Source organism: Oculina patagonica, chromosome 6 (genome assembly GCF_052425735.1).
Source record: "Oculina patagonica isolate OP01 chromosome 6, crgOcupat, whole genome shotgun sequence".
Classification (NCBI taxonomy): domain Eukaryota; kingdom Metazoa; phylum Cnidaria; class Anthozoa; order Scleractinia; family Oculinidae; genus Oculina; species Oculina patagonica.
The window spans coordinates 38,207,758-38,228,717 of NC_135763.1; the positions used below are offsets into that span (position 1 = coordinate 38,207,758).

At 40.3% G+C, this 20,960-nt stretch overlaps 2 protein-coding genes across 3 annotated transcripts; one reads left to right on the top strand and one right to left on the bottom strand.

Annotated features, from left to right (window-relative positions):
* Window positions 1-1,466: 1,466 nt before the first annotated feature.
* On the bottom strand, window positions 1,467-16,119 carry LOC144657796 (uncharacterized). 2 transcript variants are annotated; one of them, XM_078518160.1, is made up of 9 exons: window positions 15,942-16,119; window positions 15,642-15,705; window positions 15,356-15,389; window positions 10,450-10,539; window positions 3,757-3,820; window positions 2,850-3,204; window positions 2,637-2,724; window positions 2,377-2,442; window positions 1,467-1,913 (listed from the first exon to the last, which is right to left on the bottom strand). In XM_078518160.1, the coding sequence occupies exons 1-9, from the start codon at window positions 16,000-16,002 to the stop codon at window positions 1,827-1,829; spliced, it is 909 nt and encodes a 302-aa protein (XP_078374286.1). In that variant the 5' UTR covers window positions 16,003-16,119; the 3' UTR covers window positions 1,467-1,826. The 2 variants fall into 2 exon arrangements, with proteins under 2 accessions (XP_078374286.1, XP_078374285.1); XM_078518159.1 differs by having other exon boundaries at window positions 1,467-1,916.
* LOC144657798 (mediator of RNA polymerase II transcription subunit 18-like) lies at window positions 16,116-20,910 on the top strand. The gene is made up of 7 exons (XM_078518162.1): window positions 16,116-16,583; window positions 17,319-17,382; window positions 17,486-17,608; window positions 18,141-18,219; window positions 18,391-18,477; window positions 18,637-18,683; window positions 19,088-20,910. Exons 1-7 carry the CDS (start codon window positions 16,409-16,411, stop codon window positions 19,134-19,136), a joined length of 624 nt encoding a protein of 207 aa, XP_078374288.1. The 5' UTR covers window positions 16,116-16,408; the 3' UTR covers window positions 19,137-20,910.
* Window positions 20,911-20,960: the final 50 nt, after the last annotated feature.

Sequence of the window (20,960 nt, forward strand, 5' to 3'; positions counted from 1 at the left end):
AGGCAGTTGCTTCATTGTAATAGCAGTTTTCAATTGAGTGTCGTAAAACCAAAACCAAAGTAATCACTCTCGCCAATCACAAAAGACACAGACAATCCAGTGGACCAATCAAAACTATAGGCAAATACATGTTGCCAGCACAAAGCGCGGGAAAACGTGTGTGAGCGAGTCACGATTGGTTTTGGTTTTACTTTTCATTGGCTGAGAAAGTGGCGCTTTTTTCACGATCATTCCTTTTGATTGTTTTCAATTTCTCTTGGGACGATTGTACGTCATTGTAAATCCCAAGAGCAATTGCAAACAATGCTTATGCAAAATTTTGGGGGTAAACAAGATGTATTACGGGAACAAGTGAAAACCGCTCTAAGGAAGCAGGAAGTAACATAGCTGTACTCTCCCGATGTCACGACCAACTTGGACACAAAAGTATAATTTTCGCAAGTAAGTTGGTCGTGATATTTGTAGAGAACAACTTGGTTACACGCTGTTTGTCACTGGGTACAAGAAGAGATGTGAACACGTTGTGAACACGCTGGCCGTTTATAGAATTGTCGAGTTTGTATGTTGTTTGCAAGCAGTGCAGGTTGTCAGAGCTGTTAAAAATTGTATGGAAACACCCTTTTATTTTCTCCATTGTTTCAGCACGATTCAACTGCATTTTTGAAGGTCTAGCCTCAAAACTAACTGCAGCGAAAAACCGCAGGAAATCGATAATATCGCCATGAAATCCCTCCGTGTCGATGTAAGGGCGGCAATTTTTTTTGCTCTCCATAGGAAAACGTAGTTGAATCATTACGAGACAAAAGAAAGTATTTTCTTTCCTCGATTTCCTGGAACATTTGAAAAATTGTGAAGCTGTTATAGTTCTTTCTTGATAAAAAAAAGTACCACCTCCATACTTGAGAAGAGATTCCACGGATGGTGCAGAATTGGCTTGCAACTTTTTTTTGTTATTCAGTTGGAAAAGGCAGAGAGGGGAACTTTTGGATAGCAAGTTATACGTAAAATGTAAAACGCAAAAAAAAAATATTTAAAAAAAGAAACTTGCTTGTTAGAGAAAAGACATCGTTTTTTTTTTTTTTTTTTTTTTTTTTGATAAACGAGATGAAACCCTGCTCGTGGGTTTACTCATGGGCCCGAAACTATTGTTATTTCCTCAAGTGCCGAATGCCTGCCAGGTTCCTTCGCGGAGAATAAAGTTTCTATAATAATTCTCAAGACTCCTGTATCCTTTCGTTATTATGATTATTCAAAAAAATGTCTTTCACATCTATCCGACATAAAAAAGTTTCTCCTTTCCGTCAGAATTCGTCCATGCAGCAAGGCAAAAAATAAGGGAGTTCGCTGCGAAGGGCAATGAAACAAGACTCCAAGGCAGCAATGTTGGGTGGGAAAAATAAGGAATTTATCATACAGTCGCAGAATAGGAGATAAAATCTACTTAAAAAGAAGTTAACAACACTCACTTCTCATGGACGGTTTTTAATAATCCGACGGCAAAAATGATGGCAAAAAATCGATCGTTCACACTTATTGAATTCCGCTGCAAGATGGATAAAGATACAAAAGCTGACATAACATAACAACTATGACCTCACTTGTGACTAAATACTACACAGGACAGAAAACCAAAGCACTTCAGAACAAGCCACATTCTGAACCAGAAAAGAAAAACCTAGATCGATACAAAACATGTGCTAATCTGAGAGTTCAGTTCCTGTCTTAAAAGTTTGATGACAAAAAAATTGATTGCAAACAAGAGAAAAAAGCTATTAAATGTTTAGTGGAGGCTCATAGTTGCCTAATCTCCTCGCTGGATGTTTTAACTATTCGGCAGCCGTGGTGCCGTCGGCTTTCCCAGCCTGTTCATTTTCTGGCTTTGACTCGTGCTCTTCTTTCCCTCTTTCCCCGTCCTGCTGGAAAAAAAAACGAAAAAAAAAACAAGACAGTAAAAAAAAGCACGAAGAACAAATAAGTGCGAGCAAAGGAGATAAATTATATTCAAGACACGGATGGAAAATGTTGAAAAATGTAGCCTAAAATTTTTCACCTCCACCCTCCTACGTTCGTAATACGTCTTAAAGACAGAAAATAGATCAATTTTTAAATGGCTTTTCTTCCACTGACTATAAAATCGATAGATTTTTGGAAAATATTCGTCCATTCGATGTACAATTATACTCTTTGCCGTTGTTCTGCGTAAAAATTGTTGTGTTTTTTAACAATTTCAGTTCAACTAGCTGTAGATGTAAACGGCTGAGGTACACAGATGGAATCAGGTGTAAGACGTTTCAGAACATCGTCTTTTGGTCTGACACTCGAAAAGTCAGTGCAAAATCGGGACTAATTGATCAAGTCGTGTTGTATTTGACTCACCTCTCTGCGAGGGCGTCGAGGATATCTGCGGTTGTACGGACGACGGCGGCGATTCTGAGGCGGACGCTACAAACAAGAATAACAAAACACAGCAGTTTAGTTGCAGTCATACATTTCTTTTCATGTTAGGCCTGCAAATTTTATGTTACGTCAAGACAAATTTTCCACAGTTGATGATTTTCTCTATTCTTCTCAAAGCGCTACTTGATAATGTACCGATATTATCTATAAAATAGAGAGAAATTCGCAGTAGATCTCACCTCTTCACCCTCCCCTCCTTGTTCCTGATCACGCTCGCCTCGTTCTTCTTGCTCTTCGCCTTCTGGGCGCTCCTCGTCAGACCTGCGTCTGAAAACAGTTTTAAAACGTGATTTTTTGTGAACATTACTCAGAATTTAGCTTTACAACACAAGAAAGGCAGCTTTTTCCTTTTTATTTCTGAAATGCTCTTTTACCAGAGCTGAGTATCTCACCTGTACCTAGGGCGTCGCCTACGGCGGGGTCGTCTCCTCTCCTCTCCATCACCCGACTCTTCTCGTTGTTCTTCATTTCTCCCCTCCTCGGACTGGTCTCCTGATTCGTTATCCCGTGGGGGTGGTGGACGGCGGCGTCGGTTTCTTGCCCAGGGGGGTGGTCTTCCGTACTGACGCCTGCGACGAGGTCTCTCTTCGTCGTTGTCTCGATCCCGCTGGTCGCCCGAGTCTCCTCCCTCCTTACTCTCATCCTCAGGCTTGACCTCTCCGTTTGTAGCGGGCGGGCGGCCTCGGGGGCGGCGTCTTCCACGACGGTTATCTCGGTAGTTGCGGTAATAATTTCTACGGCGGTCCGCTGCGATAAAAATTTACCATTGTTAGAAAAGTCTTGGCTACAACAGATTTGCGGTAAAAAATTGATTTAGCACCCAGGGTACTAGTTGAGGACAGGGATCTTTTTTTTTTTTTTTTTTTTTTTTTTTTTTCTTTTTTACTTTAGACTACAACAAATGAACTAAGTTAAATCTGCCCTAATGGATTTAAATCTACTTTAAACTAACAAAAAATCATTCTCAACGAAACTGAACTGGTACACCAGGCACAACATGTACATGTCATATTAGACGAGAAAAAAAAGTGTACTTATCAGAATAGGCGTACCTACTACAGAAAAACCATTGACTTAGGGGTAGGGGTGGGGAGGTTATTCAGTGGGGGGGGGCTTATTGGTTCAAGGGCAATTGAATAAATCGAGTCATTAATGGTACTTCTTTTTTGAAGTCTAACACACAAGTAGTGTACTTGAATCATACTAAGCAATTTCATTTTCACTATAATTAAGTTTCCAATGATGTACAGCATGTCATATGCTCAGCAGCCTGTGGTACAATACCACAGGGATACTTACGTGCATATTTGCTTCCTTGCACAGGGTTTCCTTCAGGTCCTGTTACATTTGCTGCTTCAAGACCCTGGAAAAAAAAAGATGGGAAAAATCAGACATTGCAAAAATAAGATCTGAAGGCTTCAGTGCATGAGTATCAACTCAAGTCTAGTTGATACTACTAGGGGTGGATTTAGTTGCAACATATGGGTATAGCCATCCCATTAGCCTGTTGGAATTTTTAAGCTTGAAAACAATAAAAAGTTTCAATTCCAACAAGCAAATGCGACGGCTATACAACATACAACAGTGATGTGACTGGTTGAAAAATGCATTTGCATTGCAATTTTCGGAGCCAAACTGTGACTGACTGCCATGGAATGAAATGTTGCTTGGGTTTATGCAGCTTTTAGTGCAGTTCAAATAGATATGAAGAGGACTTCTATGCAGTGCTTAAAAAGCTTAATTGAAGGAGCGAGAGCAAAATCAACACATCGAATTTCGGCAAAATTTAAAATTGTCACAAACAGCTCCAGATTTTGCACGCAAGTTCGTTTACGTGTGCTAAACATTGATCTGTATTCAAATTCACTGGATCTAGCTTTGTTGTTCAGAAATTACGTATGCAAAGAACAAAGGCATTTTGCAAAGCTTACGTTCTCCACAGTCAGCCAGCAGTACGAGTTTTACGACACATCGTGAGTAAATCTTTCCCTCTAGCGTTATTTAACTGTCCGGGTAGGTTGAAAAACAGTACAGATTAAAATAGTCTTGCCCAAAACAACAAAAATTAGCTAACCGCAAGCAGAATGCAGTGAAAGTTAGCCGCAAGCAAGCTGGCGTGAAAACGGCAAGCAAACCTGGCTTAAACTTTTGTAATTGTGTCTGAAATATATACCACAAGTAGGACAAAAATTGATCTAGATGTTTAGCTTTGATATTTTAAAATGGAATATTTAAAAATGTGTTTCCTGAGACAATTTACCAAATGCTGGTACTGAAGTTACATACCTTTGCTCCAGATACACGTCAAACTCCACGGTCTCTCCGTCTCCAACGCTGCGAAGACTGATGTCTCTGATGGGTCTGGAGAAAACAAAATGACAATCAACATGACTTGTGACATGAAGAACGGAATGAAATCAATCCAAGGTCTGATCCAATACAACCATACATGTAGTACAACTGGGACTAACACAAACAATACAAGCATGTCAGAACACAGCAAAAGCTGTGCCACAAAAAGGAAAACCAGGTGAAGCTACAACATCCCAACACTAACATGATGCATGGAGCCCGACAGAATGTCCACACGAAGCACGGGCGAGTGCCTGAGCCAGGTGCCAGGATTGCAGGCCAAGAAACATGCCACCCGCTCATTTGGGGCGCATCCCGAAGAAGGAGTCACGCGCCGCACCAGTCAGAGACAAACAGAAATCATGATGATCTCAGCACGAGGCCCCTCGGACTGGGCACCCCCAGGAGAATGACTTCGAATGCACTGGGAGAGGAGAGGTGGCGGAGAAGGAGGCACAAGAGAAGAGGAGAGAGCGAAGACGACAATCCATAGTCAAGAAGGACACAAGCGGGAAGAGCGGGAGAGGATGGCGAGGAGAGAGAGAATGTAGTGGACACGCCATCTCCTACGAAGAAAAGACAACCAGCGCCGCACGCGAACAAAAGTGTCAGCTGCAGACATCTTGTCGCTCCGGTACAGAAGACCAGGAAAACAAGAGAGCGCGAAACACCCACCCTGCTCAAATGCCTGCGTGAGAAGAAAAAGGCGGAAGGCCAACGGGGTGGGGCTCTAGAGACAAGCGAGGGGGAAGCCAGAAGAACACGACAAGAAAGACCCGACAGCAGCAGCAGCCGCCAGAAGCGCAGAGAAGGAGCACGCAGCAGAGAGCAAGATCTCACCCAAAGCACAGACACAAAGCAGGACCGACGGAGACCCCAGACCTCGGCGCAACGGACACCTATCTGTGTGCCGCAAGAAAAAAGGACAGAAAAAGAGCCAAGGAGAACAGCAAAGTGGGTGCGGCAGAGGGGCAAGAGAAAGGGAGAGACAGCGGAAGAGGGGAGAGACCAGAAGCCGACACGACGAAGCAACGCAGGAGAAGCACCAGAAGAGGAGAGGAAACAAGAACCAACAAGAACACCCGCCGCCAGAAACACAGCGAAGTGTGAAGGAACAAGAGTACCCACTAGCACACAAAAGAAAGGAGAAAAGCAAAAAAAAAAGCAAACACAGCAGAGCCCAGGGAAAGAAGAACTACAGGCAAAGAAGAAAGACGAACACACAACACAACACAGGAAAATGACGGAAAGGAAGACGCCAGGAGAGGCAAAAAAAACAAAAAAAAAAAAAACAGAACCACTCAGCAGCAAAAAGGAGAAGAGTGGAGAAAGGGAAGGACAAAAAAAGCAAAGAAGAGGCAAAAGAACAAAAGAAAAACAGAAGCAAAAACAAGCGAAAAGAGACTGGAACATGTCAGAACAAAAGACAACCCACCGCCTAGCCAAGCTAAACATCTGGTAACACACCACACACACAGACTCCACCCCACAAAGAGGGAGACGGAGACCCGCTAGCTCCGCCACGACGCGCGAAGGAACGGAAAAAGACGAAAAGAAGGAGACGACGAGGAGAGACAAGGAGCGACGACCATCCGGACCACACCGACGCTCACACGCGAGCCACGCAGGCAAGTCAGCAGCAAGAGACACCACAGAAAAAGACAGGCACGCCGGACCCGAACACAACACCACGCGACGCAAGTCGCGATGTCGCTAAGGAGCAACGTAGGTTTCACCGCGCAGCGAGAACCAACAACTGTCTCTCACTGCCCGAGGTCTCAGTCGTGGTCATGGGATGGTACAGCCCTAGGGCCCCGCTACTTGTGGTGTTTCCCACAAAGGTCTTGTGTCCGTCAGTTCCTAGATGGATGGCGTCCAAGTTCTCTCAAACCGGCACGCAAGGCGCGAATAATCCCAGTCCCGCGCCACAATACACGAAATCACGGAAAGGGAAAAGCCCACCACAGCACAAAAGAAAAAAGGAAAACAGCGCAAACACGAGGGAAATGGGAAGAGAGAGCGGAAGAGAGGAGAGAAAGGGGGAAGAACAAGAAGAAGACAACACTCGAAGACTCAGAGGAAGGATGGAGCACAAAGGCGACGGTGGACAGAAAGCGACAGAGCGCACACACCGCACACGACCAGGTACGGGACCATACTGCATAGCAGGACAAACAGTGCCCCCCACCTCACTCGAAATCGAGCACACACACATGTGTCCTCCCACAGTCGCGCACCCAAAATAATCACCCCAAAGTCTAGAAAATGCAGGAGGGGGACAGTCGAGAGCGAGCATCTGAAATAAAGAGAACTCCCACAAAAGCATCACTAAAGTAAAGTCAGCAAGAAACGACACCAAGAAGTCCAGGGAATCAGACAGTGAATTGGAAAGGCAGCCCTGAGCAGGCCCAGAGCACGGCAAAGACAAAAGCACAGAGCAGACAGGAAAAACGCGACACACAGCCGAAGAACAAGAACAAAAACAACAGAACGCGATGTGGAAGGAAAGGGAAAAAGTCGAGACAAGCGAGGGTGGAGGGAAAAGGACAACGACAACAAGAGGGAAGTCAGTGCACACACCAGGAATAGGGACAGGAGGTGGAAAGAGAAAGCGAAAAGCAGCGGGAGACACCACACAGGGAGAGAAAAGAGAAAGACCAGAACGCAAAAAGCACCACAGAGGAGCAAACAAAACGAAAGGCAGACCTGGGGAGACACCATACCAGTCCAAGAACAATCCAGCCAGCATCAGTGTCGACCGAGGAAATGAAAAAGAAGGAGAAGGAAAAAGAGGACGAGGAGATCAAACATCTAGAGAGAGAAAAAGGGAGAAAGGACAAAAAGGGAGAGAAGAAAGCAACAGAAACAAGGTCACAGAACAGAAACAAAAGAGAAGAGAGAAACAAAACATACAGTGCCAGGAAGACACAGCACCCACCCACAGAGTCGACGAGACAGCCAGACAACAGACAACAGAACAAAAGAGGCCAGAACCCCGCCAACAGGAGAGCAGAAGCAGCCCACAAAACAACAAAGCAGACAGAAAGCACCGCCAGGACACAAAGAGAAAAGCACAGAACAGAAGCCGAATCAGAGAAACAGAAACAAAGGACAAACCCCCAGAAGACACGCGAAACGACAAAACGAGAAGAAGGAGAAAGGAGAAAGCAACTAAAAGGGAAAGAGAGAAAGAAAAAGACAACGACCCACACAGCCAAAAAAGCACAAACAGCACAGGAGAGGGAACGACCAAACAGCCGACAAACACACAAAGAAAGGCAGAGAAGAACAGAAACAGAGAGGAGCAAAAAAGAAACAAAGAAGAGACAGAAGAGCAGAACAGAAGGGGAAAGACATCAAGGTCAAGATGGCAGTCCTCCAGGGAGGACACAGGGAGGAGACACAAAACGGGAAGAAAGGAGAGAACTCAGGGGGAGGAGGAGAGAAGAGCGAGGGGAGGCAGACAGAAGACCAGAACACACGGAGAGACGGAGGAGCCCCACCGCAGCGCAAATCACCAGGACAAACAGAAAAAGAGACAGTCAAGAAACGAACCACAAAAACAAAACGAGTGGAGGGGCGAGACGTCCACAAAAGAAAAGGAAGACAAAATCCAGACCAAACTAAGAGACAGCCGAAAAAAACCAAAAAAAAAACACTCAACACTACAAAAAAAGGGAGAAGAAAAAAAAGACAAGACAGAAGAAAGAAGTGTCAAAAGTGGAGGGGAGGAAACGAAAAGAACAAACAAGAAAAACTACAAAAGAAGCCAGTCAAACACAGAAAAAAGAAAAAAAGAAGAAAATCAGAGTCAGCCAGCTCAGCTTCCCAAAGCAAAGAACTAAAAGAAAGAACATCAGTGATCACCTCTAAATTAATGAACAACCTCACAGGTGACATAGCAACAGTGACAGCAAAAGAACAAAAAGAAAAAACAAAAAAACACAAAACACAAAAAAAAAAAAGAAAAAAACCGCAAAAGGAGTGAAAAAAAATGCAGTGGAGATCTGACAGTCAGCCGACTGAAATGGTACAATCTGTGGAACCAGATAAGCTATGTGGTGTGCCACAACAACAACAAAACTACATGTCTGGGATCTAAAAGTGAGCTGTCATGGTTCATTGGTGTGCATAATTGATTGACGAGGAAAAGATCTAGTTGGGAGAGGAAAACGAAAAACAGGCATGTCTGCTAGAGAATCGGATATGCACTGATGCAACACCCAGCTCCGAAAGTATAGGGCGATCGAGGAATGGACACACCTACCCACCCAATGAGGAATTGAGCGTCCGCCTACATGGTCACGTGAATTTGGAAGAGGTGAGCCTCAGTTGAGACAGTTGGTCTCGGTGGAGTGACGCAAAGATGTCTAGAGGATTTGGTGTGAGCTGATGAGCTCTTGGTGACTATGATGAGTGAGCAACAGGTAAGATCGTGACTTGGAAAAGGTGAACAATTGGAACAGGGAGCGAAACAAGTGAGTCCAATTGCCGTGTGGATTGATGAGTAAACGCTCGCAAACGGTGGACAGACGAAACAGATGCAAAAGAGAGACGCAAGCAACAACATCGATGTGGACAAAAGACTGATGGACGGATCAGCGCTCACGGCAGATGGCGTGTCGATTGATGTCGCGTGACACAAATAACGTAAATAATCTGTCCTATACTCTAAATGTGAGAAACCAGACCAGTTACGCCGGAGCACAATCAAAGTTCACATTCCACTAATTCGACAAGAACAAAAACAGCGCTGTCAAATTTCTGCCCGAGTTCTAACATGTAAAGTTCGCACGTGCTATTGTTACTCTTTCGGTGCTGACTTTTCTGTTGACCTTACTCCCTCGCAGTGCTGCATTTTTTTCACAGTGCGTTGAACCAAACAGTCACGCATCATATTCAACAATATCTTTAGTTCTGTTTAAGCAATTTAATTACGATTTTCAGGAGTTGTGCCTAGCATAATTCTACATCGTATAAAGCCACCTTTTCATAAATTCATTGCATCGTGGTCCTTTCAGCAATTTCGTTCGCCATCAGATAGCTTCCTTCCCAAGCGTGAAGGTTGAAATCATTGTTTTGCAATAGCCGCGTCTCAAATACTCAATCTGTTCATTGAAATCGCTTGATTGGTTAACCACAACTGTTATATTCTCGGCAAAAGTCGGCTAGGATCTTCTCCGAAGCACTCCTCGTTTGAAAATTTCTCATTCGACGCCATGTTTAAATGTCCTTTAGCCGTAAACAGCAACATTGTAACAGGAATTTGTCGATAATACTCCGCCATCATTTTCAAATGGCAAACGATCGTGCTTGTCACGCTTTCCAGTTCTCCGAGAGGGTATCTGAAGTAATTATTGATCATAGCGTCCCTATTGAAGGCAGTTTCGAAAGGAAATCTGGGATTGTTTATCATGTCGAGAAAACTCGACATCCGCACTCAGAGTCACGAAATGAGATGTCGAGTTTTCTCGACAACCGCACCGAAAGAGTTAAACTTTTGTAATTGTGTCTGAAACATATACCACAAGTAGGACAAAAATTGATCTAGATGTTTAGCTTTGATATTTTAAAATGGAATATTCAAAAATGTGTTTTCTTGAGACAATTTACCAAATGCTGGTACTGTAAGTTACATACCTTTGCTCCAGATACAACGTCAAACTCCACGGTCTCTCCGTCTCCAACGCTGCGCAAGTACTTTTTTGGATTGTTCTTCTTGATGGCAGTCTGGAGATTAAACAAAACGACAATCAACATGACTTTTGTGACATGATCAAGAACGGAATGAAATCAATCCAAGGTCTGTTTTATCCAAATTCACTAGCCATACATGTAGTTACAACTTGGGACTAACATTCAATACAATACTTTATTTAGTATGGTCAGAACACTTAGCTTAAAAGCTAGTTTTTGCCACCAAAAAAGGAAAATAAAAACTTCTTAGAAGTGTATAAATAAGCTAAGCTAACATCCCATTTACACTGAAAATTAAACATGTTTTATTGCTGTTAAAATGTTGAGCTGCCGATGTTTATTAACTAGAATGTCCACAAACTGAAAGCACGGGTCGAGTTGTCTTTGAGCCAGGTTTGCCAGGTTTTTTTAAATTTTGTTTTCTTAAGGCCAAGTAAAAAAATATAATGTTTTTCATTTCAATCCACTTCATTTTTTGGGGCTGCATCTCTTTTTTTATTATTTGTTATAATATAGATAGGAGTCTACGCGTGCTCTGATTGGCTAAAAACCTATGTTTTATCAGAGTACAAAACATAGAAAAATCATGTTTTATTGTTATTCGTCAGCATCGAGTGCTTCGCGCATCGTTGACTGTTCGTTGGCTATAACCACTCCTATCCAACAAGGGCGAATGGAATAATTGTTTTACTTTTTCCTTTTTAGGTATTAATGCACTGGATATTTCATTTTGATGTAAACAAAGTGAAATTATGAGGTGGCGGAAAAAATGTGGCATGGTGTTGACATCTTGAGTTGAATGAAACTCAAACGAGCGAGAGAGTTTTCTTTCGAAGATTAAATCTCCTCTTAAATAGTCTATTCATGCTGGAAAATCGTGACAACAATTAAGGTTAACGGGAACATCCGAAGCAATGCCTTTTCTGGAAATTATACGCCTTGTTCAAGTCAAACGAAGCAAGGGATGGCTGTCATTGAGACTACTATGCTATGCTGAGACGAAATTGCACTCAGAGACGGTGAATGAATGTTGTTTTATAGTGGTCATGCACTTAGCTTCATATCTCTTCTATTGAAGTTCAAAAAGACAATATCAAGATTGAAAGGTAAAAAACTTACCTGAAATGCTTAGCCTTAAGCTTATTTTACGTCGATTACTGAATGAAATTGTGTCAGTTTTCTGGTTTTCCCGTAAACTAATTGCTGATTTTCATCTTTGTTCGGTCGCTCTTGTTGTACATTTGCAAGACCTTATTTTTACTCGCTGCATCAAAAAACTAAAGAAGCCTAAGCCATGTTTTATTGTGTCATAAAACACTCTACATAATTTCCCTCGTGTTCTCAAATGCCCGTCGTGTTTTATGACAGTATAAAACATGGCTAAGGCTTCTTTACCGTAAAAACTCGTGTATAAGCCGCAGTTTTTTTGCTGAAATTTTAGGCTCAAAATCGTGGGTGGGGCTTATCTACGAGACAATAATTATTGCTTTTGAGGGGTGTAAATTGCCTAGGCTGGGGTCAGAAAAAGCACTAAAAACATTGACTAAATAATATTTAACATATTGAAACCTGCTGCTGTCGATCATTGCTTTTGGTAAAAAAAAGTCTGGCCCCTAAAGCAGCCGTTAATTCCTCAGACACGAATTGTTCGTCAGTTTTTCTTTCAAAGGATTTATTTGCACCTCTTTTGAGCAGCAAAACTTGAGCTGACATGGATCTCTATTCCTCCACAAAGCTGCTTATTTGTAAACTTCCATTGAGCAACAAATTTTTATCAACACACAGCGGAAATGGTTAGAAATCGAACTTTTTCATGTTGTTTACAGGACCGACCAACGATCGAACGTAACTTGACCCCAGACTTCTCTCTTTGTGCGGTTACTAAGGAAACGTTTTGTATCGTTCTCTATCTGTTGTGCTCGTCATTTCCAGTCAAATTTCATCGTTTTCCACATTGGACTTAAGCAAAAAATATATATATATATATCGTCAAAACAGCATCCTTTTTAAAAGGTATTGGGATTTCAAGTTTTTATTTTTTTCTCAAAATCAAGCTTCAAAGTTGGGGGTGCGGCTGATCTACGAGTGCGGCTTATACACAAGTCTTTACGATATTTGTTATTTATTGAAAAGTTGGAATGAACAAAAAAGAACAGGCGTACTTTCACTTTATAAAGAGTTGAAAATTCTGTAAGTCGTGGATTTTGCTGGCATTTTAGTATGAACTCAGGCCAAAATTTAAAGCCTTGGTACACTAGGTCCATACTGGATAGGTCAATTACCTTGCAGGATTTATTTTGCAAGTTCACTTCTGGAGAATTTGAGGATAGAGGAAAAAACATCAATATTCGAACAACGCAGGTAAGGAATACAACAAAATAATAAATAACAAGTAACAAAAAAAACACCCACCCGCTCTCTTTTTGATAGAAATCTGGACAAGAAACATTTGTTCTGTTTTACTTGGCCTAACATGTTGATTGGTGTGCACATGGAACAAGAGTACTCCTTCTTCTAGCACACTCAAAATTTTGAATTAAGTTGTAGCTTTTTGATTCCAAAGAGCAGAACAAAGTTTCTATGACAACTTGTGTAGCATTCAGTGTAGAAGAGAAGGACAAATAGGTACAGTTCAACCAAAACACTTTAGCAGATGCTTGTTCTCAAGTGGATATCCACAGAACCAATAAATATCTTTTAGGCTTAGTTTTTACCGAATGGTAATGAGGTGTAGTGATGATTCGCGAACTTGAAGTGACGTGTTTCCGTCACTCCATTCTGATATTAAACCGCAATTAATTCATGCATTAACGTGCTGACAGAAAGGTTGTTTAAAACGCCATTCAGCACATGTCAATCAAAAACAAATTATCCTATAACCTCATTCCCAGGGTCTCTCTCTTTCAGGGAACAAGGTTGAATTTTTACAAAACAAATCGAAAGAGGATCAATTACACTTATCCTCTGGTGATAAAAGAGAATAGAATTCGCTCTACGAAGCCGTAGAGCATACTCTATCAATGACCCATTCACCTAAGAAAACATTCAAACGCAAATGAAGTGAGATTGTGACATAACTGATAGCAGCTATAAGCTACATGCAGTTACCGCGTCTTTATTGTAAACACAACATTCATGCTGCACGATTTTGTTTCGCGTCACATTATCTTCGTGTCACGTCATCCGTTTTTCATCTTTTTGAGTCGTGCAGAAACGCGCATCTTTCTCAAGTTTTATTCGCTGCTCAAAATAACGCTATACGTGCTGACAGAAAAGTAAACATATCCACAAAACAAATTTACCTAATGCTAAATGGATCAAAGGTTACACTTTTGTGATGAAATAGAATTCGCGCTACGAAGCCTGAGAGCACGAACCATCAATGACACAATTCCCATGGAAAAATAAAACATTCAAAGGCACATTATTGAACGCTTATTTGAAGAAAAAAAAACTATCAATGACCCATTCACGCAAGAAAACATTGAAAGGCAAATTAAGTGAAATTGTGACATTACTGATAGCAGCTGTGAGTTACACGTAGTTACGGTTAAAAAATTATTACGCTCGCCATGTGACGTGTTGTAGTTAACACCACATCCACAGCTTGAATCCACAGCACGTTTCTGTTTCGCGTGACGTCACCTCGTGTCACGTCATCTGTTTTTCATCTTTTTGAGTCGAGCAGAAACACGGAGTGCTCGGGCGTATCTTTCTCTCGAATTTTATCCGCTGCTCAAAAATAACGCTATACGTGCTGACAGAAAAGTATAGATATTCACAAAAAAAATTTACTTAACGCTAAAAAGGATCAAAGGTAATACACTAACCGGTAAATATTTTTGTGGTGAAAACTGAATAGAGCTACGAAACCTGAGAGCACGAACCATCAATGACGCAACTCATGTGGAAAAATAAAACATTCAAACGCAAATAAAATGAGATTGAATTACTTAATTGGACACTTATTTAGAAAAAAATGCGAAGGTCGGCACTTCATCGAATTACCAAATTACCATGAGGTTGCTCGAAGAGCCTTTGATTTTTCTTACAAACTAGCTTTTTAGCTAAGCATGCTGACCACGTTAATAAAGATTGATTAATCAATTGATTGAATGGAATCAAACAGTGATTGTAAGGTACGTTTGGTATCAAATGCAAAGGAAACATTATATTCCACTTCAAAATCTTAACAACTTATCACTCTGTCCTTGCATTGAATTATGTATCTTTCAGTGATTCATTCAATTTAGACTGCTCTTGAGTTACTGAGCTTGGTTGACTGATATAGGAAGATCACCTTGAGTTGAGAGGTCTTTAATTTTTTTAAAAACATAATATTTACCGGTACCTTATTTTCCTTTAGGGTGTAAATTAATTAAAAAATACTCAGTTATCTTAACAGTGCCATTACATGAAAACCACTACTTTCTAAGCAGCTAAAATACTTGGCCTATTGGATTTTTACTTTTTAAGCAAGAGTTCTTTTTGGAAGAAAGGGATATTTGCGATCAGAAAAACATATGAATTCCAAATAGGAGAGGGACACTTCAAATTGCAAACAAGAATTAGCTCAAAGGTTTAAATAAATACCATTGCCAAAAGCTGTTAATATTAAAATACATCAAAAAGGAAAAACCGCAGTAAAAATACAGATTAGCCACTGGTGGTAACCATGTTCTTTTTATGATTTCTGATCCAAACAAAAGAAACCAAAATTCGCCCAAACTCCGCCATACTAGCTCATATCAAAGTTTAAATACACACTGTACTAGCGTACTAAGTGCAATATTTCACACCAAGACATCCATAAAATTCTCTGTTTAGTTACTTTGATTAGATAACTCACCTGATGAACAAATATATCTTCCTTGTTGTCATCTCTAGGGAAGATAGCAAAACAAACTAAGATCAGGACTTTGTGTGGGAAATTTGGAAAATGCAAATTAGCTCACAGCGTGGCCTTCTAGAGTGAAACGAAAACTTCGCTATGCTCTCGCCATCGACGCGCCGAAGTAAACGCGTATTTCAAATATGAATTAACCGAGACAAACTAAACGAATGTGTTAAAAAAGCAAAATCGACGTAAGCGAGAACGAAAGGAGACGAAAAAGAAGAAACCGATTTAAACTAACCTGTTGATAAAGCCATAACCATTCTTTACGTTGAACCATTTCACCGTACCGCTCACTTTACTGGCTGAAAAAATCGAAAAGCCACGTCAGTTGGCAAACAAGTCAAGTCAGTCAAGAGTACACCACCACAGTTGTAAAAAGAAACAAAATCTAGGCAATAAGAACATGCCATGTGGCCGGAAAACCTATCGTGACAATATACATTAACAATTCATATTCACGCTATTACGACGCACATGTTCGCGATGTCGCTTTCAATTTGGCATGCAACGTAGGTTTTCACCGCGCAGCGAGACTTACCAACAACTGTCTTCTCAACTGGCTGTTTCTCTTCGACTTGTGGTTCTTCAGTCGTGGTCATGTTGCTGATGGTTACAGCCTCTAGGGCCCTCGCTACTTGGTGGTGTTTCCCACAAAGGTCTTGGTGTTCCGTCAGTTCCTAGATGGATGGCGTCCTCTGTGATCAAGTTCTCTCTTTCACAACTCTTGTAGTCACGCAAGGCGTCTTGGGAAATAATTCTCCAGTCCCGCGCCATTTTCCGAATACACGAGAATTTTTCACGGCAAAGTGCGAAATTCTAATGCCCACTCACCGTCATTCCGAAATGATTTTTCTTAACGCAAATGAACATTGAAGTGTTGATAACAAAATTGTAACGTTCACAACTTGGTAAAACAATGCCACTTCGTTCCATAAAGCCGTGTAGATCTTCGGGATATATTCGGGGTTTAGCCGAGAATATATCGTAGGATCGTCGGAATATCCGATGATTGGAGAGAAAATGGCGGTGGCTGGGAGGCAAAATCAACTTGAATACTTTTTGCAAGGAAGTGTAGGAAAAGAATCTGTAAACACTCTGTTGCATAGACTCAGAGGATTATGTGATGGGGCATCTCGACAAGTTGCGACGTTTGTGGACCATGAAATGCTGTATACACTTGGTAATAAGCGCATAATTCTTGGAAGTTTAGTTGAATTCTTGAATAGAGCTTTCATAAAAGAACTTTTTATTAGATTTGTGTGACTTATTACACTGACCAGGCCTAAAAAATATTTAAGCATAATAAGTTAGTTTTAAGTTGTTTTGTGTAGTCTTTGACCTCATACTGTCATAACATGTTGTATTCTCAGGTTAACTTATAAATTAAATAACTTTTACAGTGCCTCTCTCCACCTCATTTCTGCAAATCTGTGGCATCATCATCATCATCATTGTGGCCTCTTCTCTGAATTTCTTCTGAATTTCACTTCAAGCTGCTTAGAACAGACTATTTACCTTACATAAATATCCTCATTAAGTTCAAAGGAGGCGGTTGTACAGTCTGCAGACTGCCGTACTTTGTTCATCTGCAATTTTCTTTTTTTTTTTTTCCTGAAGACCGAGACCACAATAAATTTCCCTACTGTAACGTCAGATATTAAAGATGTGCCAGCGGACTGCCACTCAAAATCGGCTTAAAAAATCGGCCACTCAAAATCGACCACCAAAGTATAATAGACCCTCTCAAAGTTAGAACTCTCTTTCATCCTGTCTAAGTATCACTAATTTATTGTAAAGTTCAGCCTTAGATTTAAACTTAGAGTATATTTTTTTCAATCTTTGACAAAACCTGTCAAAGAGGTCCCATGTTCTTTGGAATCAAAGTCTTATGTGGTATTTGTTGTTGTTTCTAAAGGCAGCCCTGGTGGCAGTGTTTCCCTAAGAGCACGGCACTCTCTAGATGATCCAAAAGCACCATGGTAAGCATTATACTGCTTTGAAGTGAAGATAATTAAACTCATATCACACAGCTTCTGTCATATTTGCCAATTTCAAGATATTCAAAAACTTTTCCCTTAACAGGCAACTGCGTTATGTTGGCCAAAGTGAAATGGGTGATAAAAGTCGGAGCACATTATTGCGCAGTTGCGTGGAGGTGTCAACAAGTGACAATCTGACAACTTTCCTTAAAGAGGTTGGATTTAGGTCAGTTGTTCTATCACTACTTCACTTTGTTTTGTATTTTTAGTTGTGGCAGGCATGGTGGCCAAATGGTTAGCATATTAGGCTCTGGAACAAGCAGTCTGGGTTTGAGTATTTCACCCACATTCATTGTGTTGTCATTTTGAGCAACATAGGAGAATATGTGGATTCCAGTGAACTGTTCCAAAGGGTAACCTGGTAAAATGCTTGGGGTGGCCTGCAATAGACTAGCATCCCATTCAGGAGGGAATAGCAATACTCCTAGATACTTCATGTGACAATAATCTCCAAACTGATGGGCCATTTTGACCTGAGTGGAGACTACCATTTGCCAGTCTTTTCTTGTTTCAAGATTTTATATTTATCAATCCAGTTTCCTTTAGCAATCAGTGTCTTTTTTTTTGACCTGCATGCTTATGATAAATGTTTATAATAATATTTATTGCTAAGGCCGAGAGTGTTAGGGGGTCAAATAAGAAGGGCTACGTACTGTTATGTGTTGCAGCTATTCAAACATTCTTTTCTGTCACTGTAGGTATGAGAGTGAATTTGTCTTGAAGGGATATTATTTTGTAAAAGGACACATGAGGATCACTGTTAGTCAAGTTTGCAGAGTAAGTAATAAGTCATTTCCAATCCTAGCAATAACAAGGTCTAACCATTGAACAGCTCTGCTGATTAATTCTGGGTTCATATATAGCATGAATTTTTAATTTGCCTTACAGACCTTGGGGCATTGTTGTTGATTATTAATTTTACATAATGTGTTGTTCACATATTTTCAGGTTGCCAGTGTTAATGATCCACAGTCATCCCAACCCATTTCAGAGTCCTACCTTGTTGAGATCAGCCTTATGAAAACGGTACAACAGGTAATACAAATAAGCAGAAAGCCACAGAATTTCTAATTCTTAGCTCTAGACAGGGGATTGTAGCATGTCAATTAGTTTACAAGCCTAACTTTCAACTATTAAGACAACAAAAGCAGGACAGAAATTGGTATCACTTAATATCTGATCTTTTTTTCCCAGGACACTATGGCTGAAGAGATCAAAGCATTTGCAGAACATTTGAAGCCGTATCTTTTTCCTATTCATCATAATAATAGTATTGCAACTTACATTTTTAAAACAGTGATGCTGCACATTTTGTTGCATATGTTACTTTTTGGCAAAAGTAAAAGTCTTCTCAGACTGCTTTTGTTAAACTAAAAAATATTTTAATTTCAATTGATCACAGAGTATTATTTTTTTAATTTAAAAAGAGTACACTTTAATTTTACTGCTGAGACCTTTATTTAGATGGTAAATCATACTTCCATTAAACCTTGAGTAGCCACTTATAAACATTTTCCATCTTTCAGAAAAGGATTACTTAAAGACTTAATCAGATGCAATGTGCTTTTATTGTCTCATGAAACATTCAAGTGTACTGTTGAAATCAAACTGGAATAACCTGATGCACCTTAACACACTTTAATAGTCTTGTTCACCTGGAGAAAATTGACCACAGAAAACTACAGATGACATAGCACAGGTCGGAGAGGTGTGATAACTGGTACTCATCATACACCTCACTGGAATGATAATTATACCTAATCGTACCTTTTTGGTACGCTTCGGTTGCATATCAGGCGAGTTTGGTCGAGCCATGGTTCGTATTTTGGCGAGACGCAGTCGAGCCAAAATACCCATGGCGAGACCAAACGAGCCAGATATGCAGCCGAAGCGTACCAAAAAGGTACGATTAGGTATTTACCGTACCCAAATTCAGCCAAAACTCCGGTTATATTTATCGCTCTGTTGAAGCCATGCTTGCTAGGTACGTATTGCAAATTGTGTTGACTTGGTCTTCAACACTTATACCAAGTTCTTCTTCTGCCTTTTTTCCACTCGTTTGTTTAGAGTTTCATTCTCTAAATTTTCAAAATCAAAATAAAGCGAAAAATTTTGAAATTTCGACTCCTTTTTTTTCAGTCTGAATGTCTCAGTACTCGTCGGCAAACATCGCGCAATTGGCGAACGCGCTCAAGTTTAGTTTTGGTGGGAAAGTTTTTCTCTTTTTACGACCGACACCGCTAAATTTAAATTACGAAGTTCTGTTTTATTGGTAAAACCTCTTTTCAATTCATCGTACAGTAACACTACTTTACTTCAAAGTGACCGTGATATGGGGGCATATCAGGTCAGTGACTTGATATCGTAGGATATCAGGACAGTAGATCGCGCTTCTGATTGGCTACTTGCGAATTTGGGTACGGTAATGCCATGAATCATTCACTTGTTATTGCAATTGTACCAGATCAGTGCTCAGGACATATTCTGGGATAGCAGAATATTATTCAGAGAGGAGCTTGTTCAAAAAATGATGAAACGATAAGGAATGATGACAAAGCTTAATAAATACAAAGAGCATGCAAACAGCTTGTCCAAGAGTGATAAGACATCAAGGTCGTAAGATGGCAGTCCTCTCATTCTGTGGAGGATCACAGTGGAGTGAGACACACATAACGGGAAACGAAATGCTGACTTTGTAGAACTCAAGGGTGGGAGGGAGGATGTAAGCAGAGGAGTCTGGAGGGCTTGTAAGGGGAACTAGCAAAACTACTGTTAATTACGTATAATTCCAACAGTAACAACACTGGTTATTTTTGGATGGATTTTTATCAGATGGATGCCCTCACCTGGCAGCTTGGGCATCTTTTCTAGACTTTTCTAGACTTCATTGTGCCTTTTTTTTGTAGAACGTTGAAAACCATACTTTATTTGGTAAATTATTTAAAAAACACTCAACACTGACCTTATTTTTATTGAAAAATTTCAGTTATTGTTTTTTACAGACCAAAGGGATAGAAGTTGTTGTAAATATTTAATAATGATAAGACAGTAATTTGTAAGTAATAAGTTATTTGTAGGTGTCCACAATTAGTAGAGGGGACCTTTTCGGTTGAAACTTGGGGCATTAATAGTTATGACTATTATGGTACTATTATGGTATTAATAACTGTTTTACTGTTCTAAAGAAGCTTCTTTTTAGGGTTGTTTCCTTCAAAACTTTTACAGTATTTAATAAATGGAAAAATATGATAGAAATTATTATATACTCTCTATCATTTAATGGGCAACATTTTGACCTCACCAGGTTTTGACATAGTGTGCTCATCGACAGTTGGGATTTCAGCTTAAAAGTTATTAACATAAAAGTTATTATTTATAACTAAATTATTGAAGCACTATAAATAACACCATTCAAATATCAATAAATATACATACATATAAGAAAATAAAAAACCTCTTTCACATGAATGCTGTGTGAGTGACTTTTAATTTAATTAATTCAATGCAGTTTGGAAAAA